We start from the raw sequence: 24,207 nt of genomic DNA on the forward strand, positions 1-24,207 counted from the left end.
GTGAAATTTTATTATCGCAAATTTATTTTGTATCATTCCATTTTCCTATAATCTGATCCACATGTCTTTCTCTAGTCTTACATAATTCATGATTAAAAATTGAAACATAATAAATACATGAATATGTGATAAGTATATATTTGTACAATATATATATATATATATATTAATAATATAAATTTAAATCTTGCTATAACTGAAAACAGAAGTTAGAATCCTAATATAGCTTACAAGCAGCAACAACTATAAATACAAATATATAATTTATGATAACTTTAGGAATGAGTCTGTATCTCATATAAGTTACTATGAAATCTCATGTTTTGGTTAAATATATATATGTAAACAGGTTCTTATAGAAAATAGATTTCATCATTTTAATACATCGTCTTATACCAGAGATTTAAATTTATATAATTTTAATAAGTTAAAATGTTATGAGGGAATAAATAGTGTTTATGATATTATAATACACTATTTCAATTGTAAGTCTGCAGTATTCAAACTACATTTTTTATATCGACAAACTAATTTTTTATACGTACAAAGTATTCAGGATGAGGGATAGAGAGAGTGTCCCGAAATATTATAATTTTATTATAATCTCATGTATATCAAACAATTGTTATATTGTACATAATGTATAATGTAGTAGTGTATACCTAATACGAATTTTATTAGATATTATAAGTTTTATATTTTGTAATAAATTATGTCATGTTTAAACGTAAAAATTTCTTGTATGTTTGTATGTATTGATAAAAATATTAATATGTTTCAGATCAAATGAAATATATATGTATATGTGAATCTAGATTTTAAAGATTTAATTTAATTATATACAAGCCGAAATCATAATCTCTTTCTAAAAACATGATTTGTCTTTTATAAATTATATAATGATTATAAAGATTCTTTGAATTATAGCGACAATTAACTTATCATAGTCTAGTCTAGTCTTGTTGATATAATATTAACGAAAAAAGATAATTAATAAAATTAAAATGTTTGAAATATTGCAAAACTTAAAATTTTAATTTGTATTTCTTCTTATAATTATGTTCGCCTGATATTTTACTCATATTTGAGACCTTAAATTTTTGCGGTTTGAATTTTAATTTCAAATTCATATAAAAAAATTATCTATATTAAAAGACGATACAAATGAAAGAAAGTATATAATACAAAAATTTACAAATATCTAGATATGCAACTAGTTATATGAAATCTGATTTGTCAATTCTGGACATGCACATTCTATTGGTTAGAAATTTCACTCATACACATATCTTTCTTTACTACTGAAAGTCTGTGACAAAGCTATAGCTTTGGTACTTTTACCCTATAAAAATCTTGCAGCGCGCAAGCGCGGGCATAACGCTATACTTTACATATCGTGAACCGTGATGCGATTTATACAGTGCAGTGTTAAGTTCGGTTCAATTCATATCCAAGTTGTACTGACATTTACGAACTTGTAGCGGAGTATTATATTCATCTCATATTCATCTCAAATCATCGAGAATCAGTTAGCTAAATCATGAAGTATATTCTGGTGACCGGCGGTGTGATGAGCGGCGTGGGCAAGGGTGTCATCGCCAGCTCGTTCGGCACTATCCTCAAACACTGTAACATTCGCGTGACATCCATCAAGATTGATCCTTATATCAATATCGATGCCGGGACGTTCTCGCCCTACGAGCACGGTGAGCGCGATATTAATTTCTGCACATCATTGTGCCATAATATTTGAAAAAACAGCGGTTTTTTCGTTAGCATGTTCGACATCAATCGGTATAAAATTGAGTTCAATTTCCTGTGCTATTGATACGGGACTTTATTGCGATCGCAGCAGTTGCACGTTATTGCGTAAAGATCGCTTCTTCCGTGATTCTAGCTCCTGATTTCTCGTTTCTTAACATTACAGAAATTTTTTTTTCATTTGAATATAATTTATAAAGGGTTATACACACACACACACACGCACACACACACACACACACACACACACACACACACACACACACACACACATATATATATATATATATATATATACACATGTGTGTTGCGCGAGGTTTAATTCAAATCGTCTTGCCGATATTTCTATCACTGTTTTCTGTCTATTTTTTGATTATCGATAGAAAAGAAATAAATTACAAAATTTTTTATCTGAATAAACCATACAGTTGTGTGATAAAATTGAATAAAAATCGCTAAATTAAATTCCACGATAAGTGAGTGCCTTTATGGCGGTAAAATTTTCAGCCATGTGCTTACGCCATTTTGCATGCTGCCGCCACGCTATTTAATAATTAATTAAGATTTATCGAATGAGGTCAGATGAATTTTTATAGCTATATAAAATATATATGTACACAAATAAAATTAATTACGCATATATATATATATATATATATATATATATGTATATATTGTATATAGTGCAATAATAGAAGAATATTCATTTTAAGCCCCAAGTTAATTTATTTTTCTATGCAAATATTCTACACTATACGAATCCATCTGAATATGTTTTTAGGCATCTTCCGGTTCTATACATGCATTTCCTACATTCAAAAAAATGTAGATAGAAAATGTAGAGCTGGAGAGAAAAAGCACAATAAAAAAAGTAACATTAAAATTGATGTTAAAATTGATGTATGTCTTATTTTTAAAAATTATATAATTATATTATATATTATTAATAAAATTAAAGTAATATAATAACATTTTTAACATTTTTTATAAAATTATATATGATTAAATTAATTGCATATAGGATCAAATTAGTACTAAATTATTTCTCATATAGTTTCAACTATTATACAGATAAAGTTTAATAATATATCTGAAACAATTAACTGTGATTGAACAATTAAAAATTATTATTGATCAACAAATTATTTTAATTATTAGAGTATAGTAATTGTTATATAAATATGTTTGCATAATTTCATTCATCCTTTAGAAATGGTTTCTAATGTCCAATGAAGCTTGATGCTTATCACCACATTCCATTGTTCAGTCAAGTAAGCGGTAAAAACATTCCTCGAAGGGAAACATCTTATGTTACTGGGTTTTTATAGACACATCCGCTGTCAGTTTTTTAATTTTGCTTATGTTACTTACTGGAAAGTTTCTGTTTACTCTGTACAACAGGAGAAGTTTATGTACTCGATGATGGTGGTGAAGTGGATCTTGATTTGGGCAATTACGAGCGTTTTCTGGATATCACTCTTCATAAGGACAATAATATAACAACGGGAAAAATTTATCAACATGTTATTACAAAAGAGAGACACGGAGATTATCTAGGAAAAACAGTACAAGGTATATCTCTATTTATATAATATCGCATATTTATATATAAGAAAGAGAAAGAGAGAGAAAAACACAATTTTTGCACAAATTAATAAAGATTGATATTATTTTTTAGTTGTACCTCACATCACTGATGCTATTCAGGAGTGGGTGGAAAGAGTTGCGAATCAGTCTGTAACAGAAGATGGAGCTAAACCAGAGGTATTGCTAATAATATGAATTATTATAATATATAATGTTACATAATTCCATAAGATATGTAAAAATATTAATTTACATAATATTCTTTATATATTTGTGATATATAATTCTAATTACATAATTTATTAATAATGCTTTACAGGTTTGCATAGTGGAATTAGGTGGCACAATAGGCGACATAGAGGGGATGCCGTTTGTAGAAGCATTTAGGCAATTTCAATTTAGAGTGAAGAAAGAAAACTTCTGTGTTGCCCATGTGTCTTTAGTGCCGCAGGTAACTGCGTTACATGCCTACAATCTTTACACACAGGTTACATTCTCGTTTACATATCTCTTCTATATTTTATGTGCATACAATAATAAATGCATAATTAATTTTTGTGAAACTCCCTAAACGTTTTTGTGAAGATAATTTCTGAGTAATTATTGAGATATAAAATACTTTTTAGCCAAAATCAACGGGTGAACCCAAGACGAAACCAACGCAATCTAGTGTGAGGGAGTTACGTGGATTAGGTTTATCACCCGATCTAATAGTTTGTAGATCGGAAACGCCTATTGGCAATTCTGCCAAAGAAAAAATTTCAAATTTCTGTCATGTCGCTCCAGAGCAGGTAATTATCATAAATATTTTTAATGAAGAAATAAACTGTATCGTAATTGATTAATTAAAATTGTTAATGTTTGAAAGTAAGTAATTAATTGATATCAACATTAAGTGACATCAAATATTTTGATCAGGTTATCACTATTCACGACTTAACATCCATATATCGAGTACCACTTCTTATGGAATATCAAGGCGTTATAGAGTTTCTCAATGATCGATTGCAACTGAATATCGGAATACCGCGTCCGCGTTTCTTCATGCGAAAATGGCGAGATTTAGCTGATCGCGTGGATCATTTGCGGAAAGATGTTAACATCGCTCTAGTGGGCAAATATACAAAACTCGAGGATTCCTACGCTTCTGTTACAAAAGCGTTGCAACATGCTGCCATTGAGGCCGGTTATAAATTGAAATTGACGGTACTGTGTCGTAATTATTTGAAATATATATAATTTTATACATATTACATAATCATATTGTACTATTATTTTTTGAATGATTATGCAATAATATTATTGCAGTTTATTGAAGCTGCTAATCTAGAGCAGATTACATTAATGGAAAATCCAGTCTTGTATCATGAGGCTTGGCAACAGCTTTGTAAAAGCAGGTAAATATTTCAATATATTTTTATGGTTCTGTACTTCTCTTATATCCATAATTTTTAATGAAGATACATTTGTTGTGTTTAGTGGCATTATTGTACCAGGTGGCTTCGGTAAAAGAGGATTGGAAGGAAAGATGGAGGCCTGTCGATGGTGTAGAACAAACAACAAACCGTTTCTCGGCATCTGTCTGGGTCTACAAGCGGCAGTCATTGAATTCGCGCGAAACGTATTGAATCTCCAATCGGCGAACTCTACAGAAATTGATCCACATACTAGTAGTCCTGTGGTAATAGACATGCCAGAGCACAATCAGGGAATTATGGGGGGAACTATGAGGCTTGGCAAAAGACAAACGCGTTTCTGTAACAATAATTCTGTCCTAAGTAAGTACCAGAATCCATGTTTCAACTTGAGATCAATTTTCTTTTTTCAATGCCACAATATATGATATATTCTTAATATATATATATATATATATTATTTTATTTTTATATTTTTCTGTACAGAGAAATTGTATGACAATAAAGATGTCATAGAAGAAAGACATAGGCATAGATATGAAATAAATCCGGATTATGTTCCAGATTTAGAAGCAGCTGGTTTAAAATTTGTAGGTGAGTTATATTGCATTTTTTCACACACAATAAAGTTATAGTTTTGGTAAATATAATAGACAATCTTAATTATACATAATTGAGATAATATAATATATATATATATATACTCTATATAGTCTAACATTTTGTTTAATAGGTCGTGATGACGATGAAAATATACGAATGGAAATCGCCGAATTGGAAGGACATAGTTATTATGTAGCTACGCAGTTTCATCCTGAGTATCTATCAAGGCCTTTAAAACCCTCACCGCCGTTCCTCGGTTTAATTTTAGCCAGTGTAGACAAACTGAAGTATTATGTAGCACGAGGATGTAAATTTTCACCTCGCCAACAGAGCGATAATGAATCAGGTAATAATGAAATAACTAGAAAAAGATATATAAAAAAATAAAAATTTATATTAAATTAACGTAATTAGTATAATTAATATATATTAATATAATTGCGCGCACACACATATATGCAAAATGTATGTTTAATGTAAAAATTAGACATAATTTCAATTTGCATGCAAATTTCTCCAACTTACTCATTTGTCATGTTGATTGTTACAGACGATGACTACATGTTGGAGAAAGTGTCAAAATTGCAGTTGTCTAGTAATGCAAGTAGAAGTGGTAGTAATATTACAGAACTCAATGATACTTTGCATTGAGTGAAATTTTATTATCGCAAATTTATTTTGTATCATTCCATTTTCCTATAATCTGATCCACATGTCTTTCTCTAGTCTTACATAATTCATGATTAAAAATTGAAACATAATAAATACATGAATATGTGATAAGTATATATTTGTACAATATATATATATATATATATTAATAATATAAATTTAAATCTTGCTATAACTGAAAACAGAAGTTAGAATCCTAATATAGCTTACAAGCAGCAACAACTATAAATACAAATATATAATTTATGATAACTTTAGGAATGAGTCTGTATCTCATATAAGTTACTATGAAATCTCATGTTTTGGTTAAATATATATATGTAAACAGGTTCTTATAGAAAATAGATTTCATCATTTTAATACATCGTCTTATACCAGAGATTTAAATTTATATAATTTTAATAAGTTAAAATGTTATGAGGGAATAAATAGTGTTTATGATATTATAATACACTATTTCAATTGTAAGTCTGCAGTATTCAAACTACATTTTTTATATCGACAAACTAATTTTTTATACGTACAAAGTATTCAGGATGAGGGATAGAGAGAGTGTCCCGAAATATTATAATTTTATTATAATCTCATGTATATCAAACAATTGTTATATTGTACATAATGTATAATGTAGTAGTGTATACCTAATACGAATTTTATTAGATATTATAAGTTTTATATTTTGTAATAAATTATGTCATGTTTAAACGTAAAAATTTCTTGTATGTTTGTATGTATTGATAAAAATATTAATATGTTTCAGATCAAATGAAATATATATGTATATGTGAATCTAGATTTTAAAGATTTAATTTAATTATATACAAGCCGAAATCATAATCTCTTTCTAAAAACATGATTTGTCTTTTATAAATTATATAATGATTATAAAGATTCTTTGAATTATAGCGACAATTAACTTATCATAGTCTAGTCTAGTCTTGTTGATATAATATTAACGAAAAAAGATAATTAATAAAATTAAAATGTTTGAAATATTGCAAAACTTAAAATTTTAATTTGTATTTCTTCTTATAATTATGTTCGCCTGATATTTTACTCATATTTGAGACCTTAAATTTTTGCGGTTTGAATTTTAATTTCAAATTCATATAAAAAAATTATCTATATTAAAAGACGATACAAATGAAAGAAAGTATATAATACAAAAATTTACAAATATCTAGATATGCAACTAGTTATATGAAATCTGATTTGTCAATTCTGGACATGCACATTCTATTGGTTAGAAATTTCACTCATACACATATCTTTCTTTACTACTGAAAGTCTGTGACAAAGCTATAGCTTTGGTACTTTTACCCTATAAAAATCTTGCAGCGCGCAAGCGCGGGCATAACGCTATACTTTACATATCGTGAACCGTGATGCGATTTATACAGTGCAGTGTTAAGTTCGGTTCAATTCATATCCAAGTTGTACTGACATTTACGAACTTGTAGCGGAGTATCCATATTCATCTCAAATCATCGAGAATCAGTTAGCTAAATCATGAAGTATATTCTGGTGACCGGCGGTGTGATCAGCGGCGTGGGCAAGGGTGTCATCGCCAGCTCGTTCGGCACTATCCTCAAACACTGTAACATTCGCGTGACATCCATCAAGATTGATCCTTATATCAATATCGATGCCGGGACGTTCTCGCCCTACGAGCACGGTGAGCGCGATATTAATTTCTGCACATCATTGTGCCATAATATTTGAAAAAACAGCGGTTTTTTCGTTAGCATGTTCGACATCAATCGGTATAAAATTGAGTTCAATTTCCTGTGCTATTGATACGGGACTTTATTGCGATCGCAGCAGTTGCACGTTATTGCGTAAAGATCGCTTCTTCCGTGATTCTAGCTCCTGATTTCTCGTTTCTTAACATTACAGAAATTTTTTTTTCATTTGAATATAATTTATAAAGGGTTATACACACACACACACACGCACGCAAACACACACACACACACACACATATATATATATATATATATATATATATATATACACATGTGTGTTGCGCGAGGTTTAATTCAAATCGTCTTGCCGATATTTCTATCTCTGTTTTCTGTCTATTTTTTGATTATCGATAGAAAAGAAATAAATTACAAAATTTTTTATCTGAATAAACCATACAGTTGTGTGATAAAATTGAATAAAAATCGCTAAATTAAATTCCACGATAAGTGAGTGCCTTTATGGCGGTAAAATTTTCAGCCATGTGCTTACGCCATTTTGCATGCTGCCGCCACGCTATTTAATAATTAATTAAGATTTATCGAATGAGGTCAGATGAATTTTTATAGCTATATAAAATATATATGTACACAAATAAAATTAATTACGCATATATATATATATATATATATATGTATATATTGTATATAGTGCAATAATAGAAGAATATTCATTTTAAGCCCCAAGTTAATTTATTTTTCTATGCAAATATTCTACACTATACGAATCCATCTGAATATGTTTTTAGGCATCTTCCGGTTCTATACATGCATTTCCTACATTCAAAAAAATGTAGATAGAAAATGTAGAGCTGGAGAGAAAAAGCACAATAAAAAAAGTAACATTAAAATTGATGTTAAAATTGATGTATGTCTTATTTTTAAAAATTATATAATTATATTATATATTATTAATAAAATTAAAGTAATATAATAACATTTTTAACATTTTTTATAAAATTATATATGATTAAATTAATTGCATATAGGATCAAATTAGTACTAAATTATTTCTCATATAGTTTCAACTATTATACAGATAAAGTTTAATAATATATCTGAAACAATTAACTGTGATTGAACAATTAAAAATTATTATTGATCAACAAATTATTTTAATTATTAGAGTATAGTAATTGTTATATAAATATGTTTGCATAATTTCATTCATCCTTTAGAAATGGTTTCTAATGTCCAATGAAGCTTGATGCTTATCACCACATTCCATTGTTCAGTCAAGTAAGCGGTAAAAACATTCCTCGAAGGGAAACATCTTATGTTACTGGGTTTTTATAGACACATCCGCTGTCAGTTTTTTAATTTTGCTTATGTTACTTACTGGAAAGTTTCTGTTTACTCTGTACAACAGGAGAAGTTTATGTACTCGATGATGGTGGTGAAGTGGATCTTGATTTGGGCAATTACGAGCGTTTTCTGGATATCACTCTTCATAAGGACAATAATATAACAACGGGAAAAATTTATCAACATGTTATTACAAAAGAGAGACACGGAGATTATCTAGGAAAAACAGTACAAGGTATATCTCTATTTATATAATATCGCATATTTATATATAAGAAAGAGAAAGAGAGAGAAAAACACAATTTTTGCACAAATTAATAAAGATTGATATTATTTTTTAGTTGTACCTCACATCACTGATGCTATTCAGGAGTGGGTGGAAAGAGTTGCGAATCAGTCTGTAACAGAAGATGGAGCTAAACCAGAGGTATTGCTAATAATATGAATTATTATAATATATAATGTTACATAATTCCATAAGATATGTAAAAATATTAATTTACATAATATTCTTTATATATTTGTGATATATAATTCTAATTACATAATTTATTAATAATGCTTTACAGGTTTGCATAGTGGAATTAGGTGGCACAATAGGCGACATAGAGGGGATGCCGTTTGTAGAAGCATTTAGGCAATTTCAATTTAGAGTGAAGAAAGAAAACTTCTGTGTTGCCCATGTGTCTTTAGTGCCGCAGGTAACTGCGTTACATGCCTACAATCTTTACACACAGGTTACATTCTCGTTTACATATCTCTTCTATATTTTATGTGCATACAATAATAAATGCATAATTAATTTTTGTGAAACTCCCTAAACGTTTTTGTGAAGATAATTTCTGAGTAATTATTGAGATATAAAATACTTTTTAGCCAAAATCAACGGGTGAACCCAAGACGAAACCAACGCAATCTAGTGTGAGGGAGTTACGTGGATTAGGTTTATCACCCGATCTAATAGTTTGTAGATCGGAAACGCCTATTGGCAATTCTGCCAAAGAAAAAATTTCAAATTTCTGTCATGTCGCTCCAGAGCAGGTAATTATCATAAATATTTTTAATGAAGAAATAAACTGTATCGTAATTGATTAATTAAAATTGTTAATGTTTGAAAGTAAGTAATTAATTGATATCAACATTAAGTGACATCAAATATTTTGATCAGGTTATCACTATTCACGACTTAACATCCATATATCGAGTACCACTTCTTATGGAATATCAAGGCGTTATAGAGTTTCTCAATGATCGATTGCAACTGAATATCGGAATACCGCGTCCGCGTTTCTTCATGCGAAAATGGCGAGATTTAGCTGATCGCGTGGATCATTTGCGGAAAGATGTTAACATCGCTCTAGTGGGCAAATATACAAAACTCGAGGATTCCTACGCTTCTGTTACAAAAGCGTTGCAACATGCTGCCATTGAGGCCGGTTATAAATTGAAATTGACGGTACTGTGTCGTAATTATTTGAAATATATATAATTTTATACATATTACATAATCATATTGTACTATTATTTTTTGAATGATTATGCAATAATATTATTGCAGTTTATTGAAGCTGCTAATCTAGAGCAAATTACATTAATGGAAAATCCAGTCTTGTATCATGAGGCTTGGCAACAGCTTTGTAAAAGCAGGTAAATATTTCAATATATTTTTATGGTTCTGTACTTCTCTTATATCCATAATTTTTAATGAAGATACATTTGTTGTGTTTAGTGGCATTATTGTACCAGGTGGCTTCGGTAAAAGAGAATTGGAAGGAAAGATGGAGGCCTGTCGATGGTGTAGAACAAACAACAAACCGTTTCTCGGCATCTGTCTGGGTCTACAAGCGGCAGTCATTGAATTCGCGCGAAACGTATTGAATCTCCAATCGGCGAACTCTACAGAAATTGATCCACATACTAGTAGTCCTGTGGTAATAGACATGCCAGAGCACAATCAGGGAATTATGGGGGGAACTATGAGGCTTGGCAAAAGACAAACGCGTTTCTGTAACAATAATTCTGTCCTAAGTAAGTACCAGAATCCATGTTTCAACTTGAGATCAATTTTCTTTTTTCAATGCCACAATATATGATATATTCTTAATATATATATATATATATATTATTTTATTTTTATATTTTTCTGTACAGAGAAATTGTATGACAATAAAGATGTCATAGAAGAAAGACATAGGCATAGATATGAAATAAATCCGGATTATGTTCCAGATTTAGAAGCAGCTGGTTTAAAATTTGTAGGTGAGTTATATTGCATTTTTTCACACACAATAAAGTTATAGTTTTGGTAAATATAATAGACAATCTTAATTATACATAATTGAGATAATACAATATATATATATATATATATATATATATATATATATATATATATATACTCTATATAGTCTAACATTTTGTTTAATAGGTCGTGATGACGATGAAAATATACGAATGGAAATCGCCGAATTGGAAGGACATAGTTATTATGTAGCTACGCAGTTTCATCCTGAGTATCTATCAAGGCCTTTAAAACCCTCACCGCCGTTCCTCGGTTTAATTTTAGCCAGTGTAGACAAACTGAAGTATTATGTAGCACGAGGATGTAAATTTTCACCTCGCCAACAGAGCGATAATGAATCAGGTAATAATGAAATAACTAGAAAAAGATATATAAAAAAATAAAAATTTATATTAAATTAACGTAATTAGTATAATTAATATATATTAATATAATTGCGCGCACACACATATATGCAAAATGTATGTTTAATGTAAAAATTAGACATAATTTCAATTTGCATGCAAATTTCTCCAACTTACTCATTTGTCATGTTGATTGTTACAGACGATGACTACATGTTGGAGAAAGTGTCAAAATTGCAGTTGTCTAGTAATGCAAGTAGAAGTGGTAGTAATATTACAGAACTCAATGATACTTTGCATTGAGTGAAATTTTATTATCGCAAATTTATTTTGTATCATTCCATTTTCCTATAATCTGATCCACATGTCTTTCTCTAGTCTTACATAATTCATGATTAAAAATTGAAACATAATAAATACATGAATATGTGATAAGTATATATTTGTACAATATATATATATATATATATTAATAATATAAATTTAAATCTTGCTATAACTGAAAACAGAAGTTAGAATCCTAATATAGCTTACAAGCAGCAACAACTATAAATACAAATATATAATTTATGATAACTTTAGGAATGAGTCTGTATCTCATATAAGTTACTATGAAATCTCATGTTTTGGTTAAATATATATATGTAAACAGGTTCTTATAGAAAATAGATTTCATCATTTTAATACATCGTCTTATACCAGAGATTTAAATTTATATAATTTTAATAAGTTAAAATGTTATGAGGGAATAAATAGTGTTTATGATATTATAATACACTATTTCAATTGTAAGTCTGCAGTATTCAAACTACATTTTTTATATCGACAAACTAATTTTTTATACGTACAAAGTATTCAGGATGAGGGATAGAGAGAGTGTCCCGAAATATTATAATTTTATTATAATCTCATGTATATCAAACAATTGTTATATTGTACATAATGTATAATGTAGTAGTGTATACCTAATACGAATTTTATTAGATATTATAAGTTTTATATTTTGTAATAAATTATGTCATGTTTAAACGTAAAAATTTCTTGTATGTTTGTATGTATTGATAAAAATATTAATATGTTTCAGATCAAATGAAATATATATGTATATGTGAATCTAGATTTTAAAGATTTAATTTAATTATATACAAGCCGAAATCATAATCTCTTTCTAAAAACATGATTTGTCTTTTATAAATTATATAATGATTATAAAGATTCTTTGAATTATAGCGACAATTAACTTATCATAGTCTAGTCTAGTCTTGTTGATATAATATTAACGAAAAAAGATAATTAATAAAATTAAAATGTTTGAAATATTGCAAAACTTAAAATTTTAATTTGTATTTCTTCTTATAATTATGTTCGCCTGATATTTTACTCATATTTGAGACCTTAAATTTTTGCGGTTTGAATTTTAATTTCAAATTCATATAAAAAAATTATCTATATTAAAAGACGATACAAATGAAAGAAAGTATATAATACAAAAATTTACAAATATCTAGATATGCAACTAGTTATATGAAATCTGATTTGTCAATTCTGGACATGCACATTCTATTGGTTAGAAATTTCACTCATACACATATCTTTCTTTACTACTGAAAGTCTGTGACAAAGCTATAGCTTTGGTACTTTTACCCTATAAAAATCTTGCAGCGCGCAAGCGCGGGCATAACGCTATACTTTACATATCGTGAACCGTGATGCGATTTATACAGTGCAGTGTTAAGTTCGGTTCAATTCATATCCAAGTTGTACTGACATTTACGAACTTGTAGCGGAGTATTATATTCATCTCATATTCATCTCAAATCATCGAGAATCAGTTAGCTAAATCATGAAGTATATTCTGGTGACCGGCGGTGTGATGAGCGGCGTGGGCAAGGGTGTCATCGCCAGCTCGTTCGGCACTATCCTCAAACACTGTAACATTCGCGTGACATCCATCAAGATTGATCCTTATATCAATATCGATGCCGGGACGTTCTCGCCCTACGAGCACGGTGAGCGCGATATTAATTTCTGCACATCATTGTGCCATAATATTTGAAAAAACAGCGGTTTTTTCGTTAGCATGTTCGACATCAATCGGTATAAAATTGAGTTCAATTTCCTGTGCTATTGATACGGGACTTTATTGCGATCGCAGCAGTTGCACGTTATTGCGTAAAGATCGCTTCTTCCGTGATTCTAGCTCCTGATTTCTCGTTTCTTAACATTACAGAAATTTTTTTTTCATTTGAATATAATTTATAAAGGGTTATACACACACACACACACGCACACACACACACACACACACACACACACACACACATATATATATATATATATATATATACACATGTGTGTTGCGCGAGGTTTAATTCAAATCGTCTTGCCGATATTTCTATCTCTGTTTTCTGTCTATTTTTTGATTATCGATAGAAAAGAAATAAATTACAAAATTTTTTATCTGAATAAACCATACAGTTGTGTGATAAAATTGAATAAAAATCGCTAAATTAAATTCCACGATAAGTGAGTGCCTTTATGGCGGTAAAATTTTCAGCCATGTGCTTACGCCATTTTGCATGCTGCCGCCACGCTATTTAATAATTAATTAAGATTTATCGAATGAGGTCAGATGAATTTTTATAGCTATATAAAATATATATGTACACAAATAAAATTAATTACGCATATATATATATATATATATATATATATGTATATATTGTATATAGTGCAATAATAGAAGAATATTCATTTTAAGCCCCAAGTTAATTTATTTTTCTATGCAAATATTCTACACTATACGAATCCATCTGAATATGTTTTTAGGCATCTTCCGGTTCTATACATGCATTTCCTACATTCAAAAAAATGTAGATAGAAAATGTAGAGCTGGAGAGAAAAAGCACAATAAAAAAAGTAACATTAAAATTGATGTTAAAATTGATGTATGTCTTATTTTTAAAAATTATATAATTATATTATATATTATTAATAAAATTAAAGTAATATAATAACATTTTTAACATTTTTTATAAAATTATATATGATTAAATTAATTGCATATAGGATCAAATTAGTACTAAATTATTTCTCATATAGTTTCAACTATTATACAGATAAAGTTTAATAATATATCTGAAACAATTAACTGTGATTGAACAATTAAAAATTATTATTGATCAACAAATTATTTTAATTATTAGAGTATAGTAATTGTTATATAAATATGTTTGCATAATTTCATTCATCCTTTAGAAATGGTTTCTAATGTCCAATGAAGCTTGATGCTTATCACCACATTCCATTGTTCAGTCAAGTAAGCGGTAAAAACATTCCTCGAAGGGAAACATCTTATGTTACTGGGTTTTTATAGACACATCCGCTGTCAGTTTTTTAATTTTGCTTATGTTACTTACTGGAAAGTTTCTGTTTACTCTGTACAACAGGAGAAGTTTATGTACTCGATGATGGTGGTGAAGTGGATCTTGATTTGGGCAATTACGAGCGTTTTCTGGATATCACTCTTCATAAGGACAATAATATAACAACGGGAAAAATTTATCAACATGTTATTACAAAAGAGAGACACGGAGATTATCTAGGAAAAACAGTACAAGGTATATCTCTATTTATATAATATCGCATATTTATATATAAGAAAGAGAAAGAGAGAGAAAAACACAATTTTTGCACAAATTAATAAAGATTGATATTATTTTTTAGTTGTACCTCACATCACTGATGCTATTCAGGAGTGGGTGGAAAGAGTTGCGAATCAGTCTGTAACAGAAGATGGAGCTAAACCAGAGGTATTGCTAATAATATGAATTATTATAATATATAATGTTACATAATTCCATAAGATATGTAAAAATATTAATTTACATAATATTCTTTATATATTTGTGATATATAATTCTAATTACATAATTTATTAATAATGCTTTACAGGTTTGCATAGTGGAATTAGGTGGCACAATAGGCGACATAGAGGGGATGCCGTTTGTAGAAGCATTTAGGCAATTTCAATTTAGAGTGAAGAAAGAAAACTTCTGTGTTGCCCATGTGTCTTTAGTGCCGCAGGTAACTGCGTTACATGCCTACAATCTTTACACACAGGTTACATTCTCGTTTACATATCTCTTCTATATTTTATGTGCATACAATAATAAATGCATAATTAATTTTTGTGAAACTCCCTAAACGTTTTTGTGAAGATAATTTCTGAGTAATTATTGAGATATAAAATACTTTTTAGCCAAAATCAACGGGTGAACCCAAGACGAAACCAACGCAATCTAGTGTGAGGGAGTTACGTGGATTAGGTTTATCACCCGATCTAATAGTTTGTAGATCGGAAACGCCTATTGGCAATTCTGCCAAAGAAAAAATTTCAAATTTCTGTCATGTCGCTCCAGAGCAGGTAATTATCATAAATATTTTTAATGAAGAAATAAACTGTATCGTAATTGATTAATTAAAATTGTTAATGTTTGAAAGTAAGTAATTAATTGATATCAACATTAAGTGACATCAAATATTTTGATCAGGTTATCACTATTCATGACTTAACATCCATATATCGAGTACCACTTCTTATGGAATATCAAGGCGTTATAGAGTTTCTCAATGATCGATTGCAACTGAATATCGGAATACCGCGTCCGCGTTTCTTCATGCGAAAATGGCGAGATTTAGCTGATCGCGTGGATCATTTGCGGAAAGATGTTAACATCGCTCTAGTGGGCAAATATACAAAACTCGAGGATTCCTACGCTTCTGTTACAAAAGCGTTGCAACATGCTGCCATTGAGGCCGGTTATAAATTGAAATTGACGGTACTGTGTCGTAATTATTTGAAATATATATAATTTTATACATATTACATAATCATATTGTACTATTATTTTTTGAATGATTATGCAATAATATTATTGCAGTTTATTGAAGCTGCTAATCTAGAGCAAATTACATTAATGGAAAATCCAGTCTTGTATCATGAGGCTTGGCAACAGCTTTGTAAAAGCAGGTAAATATTTCAATATATTTTTATGGTTCTGTACTTCTCTTATATCCATAATTTTTAATGAAGATACATTTGTTGTGTTTAGTGGCATTATTGTACCAGGTGGCTTCGGTAAAAGAGAATTGGAAGGAAAGATGGAGGCCTGTCGATGGTGTAGAACAAACAACAAACCGTTTCTCGGCATCTGTCTGGGTCTACAAGCGGCAGTCATTGAATTCGCGCGAAACGTATTGAATCTCCAATCGGCGAACTCTACAGAAATTGATCCACATACTAGTAGTCCTGTGGTAATAGACATGCCAGAGCACAATCAGGGAATTATGGGGGGAACTATGAGGCTTGGCAAAAGACAAACGCGTTTCTGTAACAATAATTCTGTCCTAAGTAAGTACCAGAATCCATGTTTCAACTTGAGATCAATTTTCTTTTTTCAATGCCACAATATATGATATATTCTTAATATATATATATATATATATTATTTTATTTTTATATTTTTCTGTACAGAGAAATTGTATGACAATAAAGATGTCATAGAAGAAAGACATAGGCATAGATATGAAATAAATCCGGATTATGTTCCAGATTTAGAAGCAGCTGGTTTAAAATTTGTAGGTGAGTTATATTGCATTTTTTCACACACAATAAAGTTATAGTTTTGGTAAATATAATAGACAATCTTAATTATACATAATTGAGATAATACAATATATATATATATATATATATATATATATATATATATATATATACTCTATATAGTCTAACATTTTGTTTAATAGGTCGTGATGACGATGAAAATATACGAATGGAAATCGCCGAATTGGAAGGACATAGTTATTATGTAGCTACGCAGTTTCATCCTGAGTATCTATCAAGGCCTTTAAAACCCTCACCGCCGTTCCTCGGTTTAATTTTAGCCAGTGTAGACAAACTGAAGTATTATGTAGCACGAGGATGTAAATTTTCACCTCGCCAACAGAGCGATAATGAATCAGGTAATAATGAAATAACTAGAAAAAGATATATAAAAAAATAAAAATTTATATTAAATTAACGTAATTAGTATAATTAATATATATTAATATAATTGCGCGCACACACATATATGCAAAATGTATGTTTAATGTAAAAATTAGACATAATTTCAATTTGCATGCAAATTTCTCCAACTTACTCATTTGTCATGTTGATTGTTACAGACGATGACTACATGTTGGAGAAAGTGTCAAAATTGCAGTTGTCTAGTAATGCAAGTAGAAGTGGTAGTAATATTACAGAACTCAATGATACTTTGCATTGAGTGAAATTTTATTATCGCAAATTTATTTTGTATCATTCCATTTTCCTATAATCTGATCCACATGTCTTTCTCTAGTCTTACATAATTCATGATTAAAAATTGAAACATAATAAATACATGAATATGTGATAAGTATATATTTGTACAATATATATATATATATATATTAATAATATAAATTTAAATCTTGCTATAACTGAAAACAGAAGTTAGAATCCTAATATAGCTTACAAGCAGCAACAACTATAAATACAAATATATAATTTATGATAACTTTAGGAATGAGTCTGTATCTCATATAAGTTACTATGAAATCTCATGTTTTGGTTAAATATATATATGTAAACAGGTTCTTATAGAAAATAGATTTCATCATTTTAATACATCGTCTTATACCAGAGATTTAAATTTATATAATTTTAATAAGTTAAAATGTTATGAGGGAATAAATAGTGTTTATGATATTATAATACACTATTTCAATTGTAAGTCTGCAGTATTCAAACTACATTTTTTATATCGACAAACTAATTTTTTATACGTACAAAGTATTCAGGATGAGGGATAGAGAGAGTGTCCCGAAATATTATAATTTTATTATAATCTCATGTATATCAAACAATTGTTATATTGTACATAATGTATAATGTAGTAGTGTATACCTAATACGAATTTTATTAGATATTATAAGTTTTATATTTTGTAATAAATTATGTCATGTTTAAACGTAAAAATTTCTTGTATGTTTGTATGTATTGATAAAAATATTAATATGTTTCAGATCAAATGAAATATATATGTATATGTGAATCTAGATTTTAAAGATTTAATTTAATTATATACAAGCCGAAATCATAATCTCTTTCTAAAAACATGATTTGTCTTTTATAAATTATATAATGATTATAAAGATTCTTTGAATTATAGCGACAATTAACTTATCATAGTCTAGTCTAGTCTTGTTGATATAATATTAACGAAAAAAGATAATTAATAAAATTAAAATGTTTGAAATATTGCAAAACTTAAAATTTTAATTTGTATTTCTTCTTATAATTATGTTCGCCTGATATTTTACTCATATTTGAGACCTTAAATTTTTGCGGTTTGAATTTTAATTTCAAATTCATATAAAAAAATTATCTATATTAAAAGACGATACAAATGAAAGAAAGTATATAATACAAAAATTTACAAATATCTAGATATGCAACTAGTTATATGAAATCTGATTTGTCAATTCTGGACATGCACATTCTATTGGTTAGAAATTTCACTCATACACATATCTTTCTTTACTACTGAAAGTCTGTGACAAAGCTATAGCTTTGGTACTTTTACCCTATAAAAATCTTGCAGCGCGCAAGCGCGGGCATAACGCTATACTTTACATATCGTGAACCGTGATGCGATTTATACAGTGCAGTGTTAAGTTCGGTTCAATTCATATCCAAGTTGTACTGACATTTACGAACTTGTAGCGGAGTATCCATATTCATCTCAAATCATCGAGAATCAGTTAGCTAAATCATGAAGTATATTCTGGTGACCGGCGGTGTGATCAGCGGCGTGGGCAAGGGTGTCATCGCCAGCTCGTTCGGCACTATCCTCAAACACTGTAACATTCGCGTGACATCCATCAAGATTGATCCTTATATCAATATCGATGCCGGGACGTTCTCGCCCTACGAGCACGGTGAGCGCGATATTAATTTCTGCACATCATTGTGCCATAATATTTGAAAAAACAGCGGTTTTTTCGTTAGCATGTTCGACATCAATCGGTATAAAATTGAGTTCAATTTCCTGTGCTATTGATACGGGACTTTATTGCGATCGCAGCAGTTGCACGTTATTGCGTAAAGATCGCTTCTTCCGTGATTCTAGCTCCTGATTTCTCGTTTCTTAACATTACAGAAATTTTTTTTTCATTTGAATATAATTTATAAAGGGTTATACACACACACACACACGCACGCAAACACACACACACACACACACATATATATATATATATATATATATATATATATACACATGTGTGTTGCGCGAGGTTTAATTCAAATCGTCTTGCCGATATTTCTATCTCTGTTTTCTGTCTATTTTTTGATTATCGATAGAAAAGAAATAAATTACAAAATTTTTTATCTGAATAAACCATACAGTTGTGTGATAAAATTGAATAAAAATCGCTAAATTAAATTCCACGATAAGTGAGTGCCTTTATGGCGGTAAAATTTTCAGCCATGTGCTTACGCCATTTTGCATGCTGCCGCCACGCTATTTAATAATTAATTAAGATTTATCGAATGAGGTCAGATGAATTTTTATAGCTATATAAAATATATATGTACACAAATAAAATTAATTACGCATATATATATATATATATATATATATGTATATATTGTATATAGTGCAATAATAGAAGAATATTCATTTTAAGCCCCAAGTTAATTTATTTTTCTATGCAAATATTCTACACTATACGAATCCATCTGAATATGTTTTTAGGCATCTTCCGGTTCTATACATGCATTTCCTACATTCAAAAAAATGTAGATAGAAAATGTAGAGCTGGAGAGAAAAAGCACAATAAAAAAAGTAACATTAAAATTGATGTTAAAATTGATGTATGTCTTATTTTTAAAAATTATATAATTATATTATATATTATTAATAAAATTAAAGTAATATAATAACATTTTTAACATTTTTTATAAAATTATATATGATTAAATTAATTGCATATAGGATCAAATTAGTACTAAATTATTTCTCATATAGTTTCAACTATTATACAGATAAAGTTTAATAATATATCTGAAACAATTAACTGTGATTGAACAATTAAAAATTATTATTGATCAACAAATTATTTTAATTATTAGAGTATAGTAATTGTTATATAAATATGTTTGCATAATTTCATTCATCCTTTAGAAATGGTTTCTAATGTCCAATGAAGCTTGATGCTTATCACCACATTCCATTGTTCAGTCAAGTAAGCGGTAAAAACATTCCTCGAAGGGAAACATCTTATGTTACTGGGTTTTTATAGACACATCCGCTGTCAGTTTTTTAATTTTGCTTATGTTACTTACTGGAAAGTTTCTGTTTACTCTGTACAACAGGAGAAGTTTATGTACTCGATGATGGTGGTGAAGTGGATCTTGATTTGGGCAATTACGAGCGTTTTCTGGATATCACTCTTCATAAGGACAATAATATAACAACGGGAAAAATTTATCAACATGTTATTACAAAAGAGAGACACGGAGATTATCTAGGAAAAACAGTACAAGGTATATCTCTATTTATATAATATCGCATATTTATATATAAGAAAGAGAAAGAGAGAGAAAAACACAATTTTTGCACAAATTAATAAAGATTGATATTATTTTTTAGTTGTACCTCACATCACTGATGCTATTCAGGAGTGGGTGGAAAGAGTTGCGAATCAGTCTGTAACAGAAGATGGAGCTAAACCAGAGGTATTGCTAATAATATGAATTATTATAATATATAATGTTACATAATTCCATAAGATATGTAAAAATATTAATTTACATAATATTCTTTATATATTTGTGATATATAATTCTAATTACATAATTTATTAATAATGCTTTACAGGTTTGCATAGTGGAATTAGGTGGCACAATAGGCGACATAGAGGGGATGCCGTTTGTAGAAGCATTTAGGCAATTTCAATTTAGAGTGAAGAAAGAAAACTTCTGTGTTGCCCATGTGTCTTTAGTGCCGCAGGTAACTGCGTTACATGCCTACAATCTTTACACACAGGTTACATTCTCGTTTACATATCTCTTCTATATTTTATGTGCATACAATAATAAATGCATAATTAATTTTTGTGAAACTCCCTAAACGTTTTTGTGAAGATAATTTCTGAGTAATTATTGAGATATAAAATACTTTTTAGCCAAAATCAACGGGTGAACCCAAGACGAAACCAACGCAATCTAGTGTGAGGGAGTTACGTGGATTAGGTTTATCACCCGATCTAATAGTTTGTAGATCGGAAACGCCTATTGGCAATTCTGCCAAAGAAAAAATTTCAAATTTCTGTCATGTCGCTCCAGAGCAGGTAATTATCATAAATATTTTTAATGAAGAAATAAACTGTATCGTAATTGATTAATTAAAATTGTTAATGTTTGAAAGTAAGTAATTAATTGATATCAACATTAAGTGACATCAAATATTTTGATCAGGTTATCACTATTCACGACTTAACATCCATATATCGAGTACCACTTCTTATGGAATATCAAGGCGTTATAGAGTTTCTCAATGATCGATTGCAACTGAATATCGGAATACCGCGTCCGCGTTTCTTCATGCGAAAATGGCGAGATTTAGCTGATCGCGTGGATCATTTGCGGAAAGATGTTAACATCGCTCTAGTGGGCAAATATACAAAACTCGAGGATTCCTACGCTTCTGTTACAAAAGCGTTGCAACATGCTGCCATTGAGGCCGGTTATAAATTGAAATTGACGGTACTGTGTCGTAATTATTTGAAATATATATAATTTTATACATATTACATAATCATATTGTACTATTATTTTTTGAATGATTATGCAATAATATTATTGCAGTTTATTGAAGCTGCTAATCTAGAGCAGATTACCTTAATGGAAAATCCAGTCTTGTATCATGAGGCTTGGCAACAGCTTTGTAAAAGCAGGTAAATATTTCAATATATTTTTATGGTTCTGTACTTCTCTTATATCCATAATTTTTAATGAAGATACATTTGTTGTGTTTAGTGGCATTATTGTACCAGGTGGCTTCGGTAAAAGAGGATTGGAAGGAAAGATGGAGGCCTGTCGATGGTGTAGAACAAACAACAAACCGTTTCTCGGCATCTGTCTGGGTCTACAAGCGGCAGTCATTGAATTCGCGCGAAACGTATTGAATCTCCAATCGGCGAACTCTACAGAAATTGATCCACATACTAGTAGTCCTGTGGTAATAGACATGCCAGAGCACAATCAGGGAATTATGGGGGGAACTATGAGGCTTGGCAAAAGACAAACGCGTTTCTGTAACAATAATTCTGTCCTAAGTAAGTACCAGAATCCATGTTTCAACTTGAGATCAATTTTCTTTTTTCAATGCCACAATATATGATATATTCTTAATATATATATATATATATATATATATATATATATATATATTATTTTATTTTTATATTTTTCTGTACAGAGAAATTGTATGACAATAAAGATGTCATAGAAGAAAGACATAGGCATAGATATGAAATAAATCCGGATTATGTTCCAGATTTAGAAGCAGCTGGTTTAAAATTTGTAGGTGAGTTATATTGCATTTTTTCACACACAATAAAGTTATAGTTTTGGTAAATATAATAGACAATCTTAATTATACATAATTGAGATAATACAATATATATATATATATATATATATATATATATATATATACTCTATATAGTCTAACATTTTGTTTAATAGGTCGTGATGACGATGAAAATATACGAATGGAAATCGCCGAATTGGAAGGACATAGTTATTATGTAGCTACGCAGTTTCATCCTGAGTATCTATCAAGGCCTTTAAAACCCTCACCGCCGTTCCTCGGTTTAATTTTAGCCAGTGTAGACAAACTGAAGTATTATGTAGCACGAGGATGTAAATTTTCACCTCGCCAACAGAGCGATAATGAATCAGGTAATAATGAAATAACTAGAAAAAGATATATAAAAAAATAAAAATTTATATTAAATTAACGTAATTAGTATAATTAATATATATTAATATAATTGCGCGCACACACATATATGCAAAATGTATGTTTAATGTAAAAATTAGACATAATTTCAATTTGCATGCAAATTTCTCCAACTTACTCATTTGTCATGTTGATTGTTACAGACGATGACTACATGTTGGAGAAAGTGTCAAAATTGCAGTTGTCTAGTAATGCAAGTAGAAGTGGTAGTAATATTACAGAACTCAATGATACTTTGCATTGAGTGAAATTTTATTATCGCAAATTTATTTTGTATCATTCCATTTTCCTATAATCTGATCCACATGTCTTTCTCTAGTCTTACATAATTCATGATTAAAAATTGAAACATAATAA

At 29.3% G+C, this 24,207-nt stretch overlaps 4 protein-coding genes across 4 annotated transcripts; all 4 read left to right on the forward strand.

Annotated features, from left to right (window-relative positions):
• The first annotated feature begins 1,540 nt into the window (after positions 1 to 1,540).
• On the forward strand, positions 1,541 to 5,753 carry LOC138943733 (CTP synthase-like). The gene is made up of 10 exons (XM_070314667.1): positions 1,541 to 1,706; positions 3,163 to 3,333; positions 3,440 to 3,525; positions 3,668 to 3,799; positions 3,975 to 4,139; positions 4,267 to 4,554; positions 4,657 to 4,745; positions 4,828 to 5,126; positions 5,250 to 5,357; positions 5,497 to 5,753. Exons 1-10 carry the CDS (start codon positions 1,541 to 1,543, stop codon positions 5,751 to 5,753), a joined length of 1,761 nt encoding a protein of 586 aa, XP_070170768.1.
• Positions 5,754 to 7,547: 1,794 nt separating this feature from the next.
• On the forward strand, positions 7,548 to 11,770 carry LOC138943734 (CTP synthase-like). The gene is made up of 10 exons (XM_070314668.1): positions 7,548 to 7,713; positions 9,150 to 9,320; positions 9,427 to 9,512; positions 9,655 to 9,786; positions 9,962 to 10,126; positions 10,254 to 10,541; positions 10,644 to 10,732; positions 10,815 to 11,113; positions 11,237 to 11,344; positions 11,514 to 11,770. The coding sequence occupies exons 1-10, from the start codon at positions 7,548 to 7,550 to the stop codon at positions 11,768 to 11,770; spliced, it is 1,761 nt and encodes a 586-aa protein (XP_070170769.1).
• Positions 11,771 to 13,574: 1,804 nt separating this feature from the next.
• On the forward strand, positions 13,575 to 17,799 carry LOC138943735 (CTP synthase-like). Its single transcript, XM_070314669.1, has 10 exons — positions 13,575 to 13,740; positions 15,181 to 15,351; positions 15,458 to 15,543; positions 15,686 to 15,817; positions 15,993 to 16,157; positions 16,285 to 16,572; positions 16,675 to 16,763; positions 16,846 to 17,144; positions 17,268 to 17,375; positions 17,543 to 17,799. The coding sequence occupies exons 1-10, from the start codon at positions 13,575 to 13,577 to the stop codon at positions 17,797 to 17,799; spliced, it is 1,761 nt and encodes a 586-aa protein (XP_070170770.1).
• A 1,794-nt stretch (positions 17,800 to 19,593) lies between these two features.
• On the forward strand, positions 19,594 to 24,094 carry LOC138943749 (CTP synthase 1-like). Its single transcript, XM_070314686.1, has 11 exons — positions 19,594 to 19,759; positions 21,198 to 21,368; positions 21,475 to 21,560; positions 21,703 to 21,870; positions 22,010 to 22,174; positions 22,302 to 22,589; positions 22,692 to 22,780; positions 22,863 to 23,161; positions 23,305 to 23,412; positions 23,574 to 23,789; positions 23,994 to 24,094. The coding sequence occupies exons 1-11, from the start codon at positions 19,594 to 19,596 to the stop codon at positions 24,092 to 24,094; spliced, it is 1,857 nt and encodes a 618-aa protein (XP_070170787.1).
• The last annotated feature ends 113 nt before the right edge of the window (positions 24,095 to 24,207 follow it).

The sequence above is a fragment of the Polyergus mexicanus genome, unplaced genomic scaffold, assembly GCF_030449975.1.
Source record: "Polyergus mexicanus isolate NDT 795.1 unplaced genomic scaffold, iyPolMexi1.0 SCAF_37, whole genome shotgun sequence".
Lineage (NCBI taxonomy): Eukaryota > Metazoa > Arthropoda > Insecta > Hymenoptera > Formicidae > Polyergus > Polyergus mexicanus.

Coding starts and splice junctions, on each gene's coding strand:
- LOC138943734 (XM_070314668.1), top strand. CDS start 7,548: ATGAAGTATATTCTGGTGACCGGCGGTGTGATCAGCGGCGTGGGCAAG. Junction 9,513..9,654: donor AAGATGGAGCTAAACCAGAG/GTATTGCTAATA, acceptor AATGCTTTACAG/GTTTGCATAGTGGAATTAGG. Junction 11,114..11,236: donor TAACAATAATTCTGTCCTAA/GTAAGTACCAGA, acceptor TTTTCTGTACAG/AGAAATTGTATGACAATAAA.
- LOC138943749 (XM_070314686.1), top strand. CDS start 19,594: ATGAAGTATATTCTGGTGACCGGCGGTGTGATCAGCGGCGTGGGCAAG. Junction 22,175..22,301: donor GTCATGTCGCTCCAGAGCAG/GTAATTATCATA, acceptor TATTTTGATCAG/GTTATCACTATTCACGACTT. Junction 22,781..22,862: donor CAACAGCTTTGTAAAAGCAG/GTAAATATTTCA, acceptor TGTTGTGTTTAG/TGGCATTATTGTACCAGGTG.
- LOC138943735 (XM_070314669.1), top strand. CDS start 13,575: ATGAAGTATATTCTGGTGACCGGCGGTGTGATGAGCGGCGTGGGCAAG. Junction 13,741..15,180: donor GTTCTCGCCCTACGAGCACG/GTGAGCGCGATA, acceptor TCTGTACAACAG/GAGAAGTTTATGTACTCGAT. Junction 17,145..17,267: donor TAACAATAATTCTGTCCTAA/GTAAGTACCAGA, acceptor TTTTCTGTACAG/AGAAATTGTATGACAATAAA.
- LOC138943733 (XM_070314667.1), top strand. CDS start 1,541: ATGAAGTATATTCTGGTGACCGGCGGTGTGATGAGCGGCGTGGGCAAG. Junction 1,707..3,162: donor GTTCTCGCCCTACGAGCACG/GTGAGCGCGATA, acceptor TCTGTACAACAG/GAGAAGTTTATGTACTCGAT. Junction 4,746..4,827: donor CAACAGCTTTGTAAAAGCAG/GTAAATATTTCA, acceptor TGTTGTGTTTAG/TGGCATTATTGTACCAGGTG.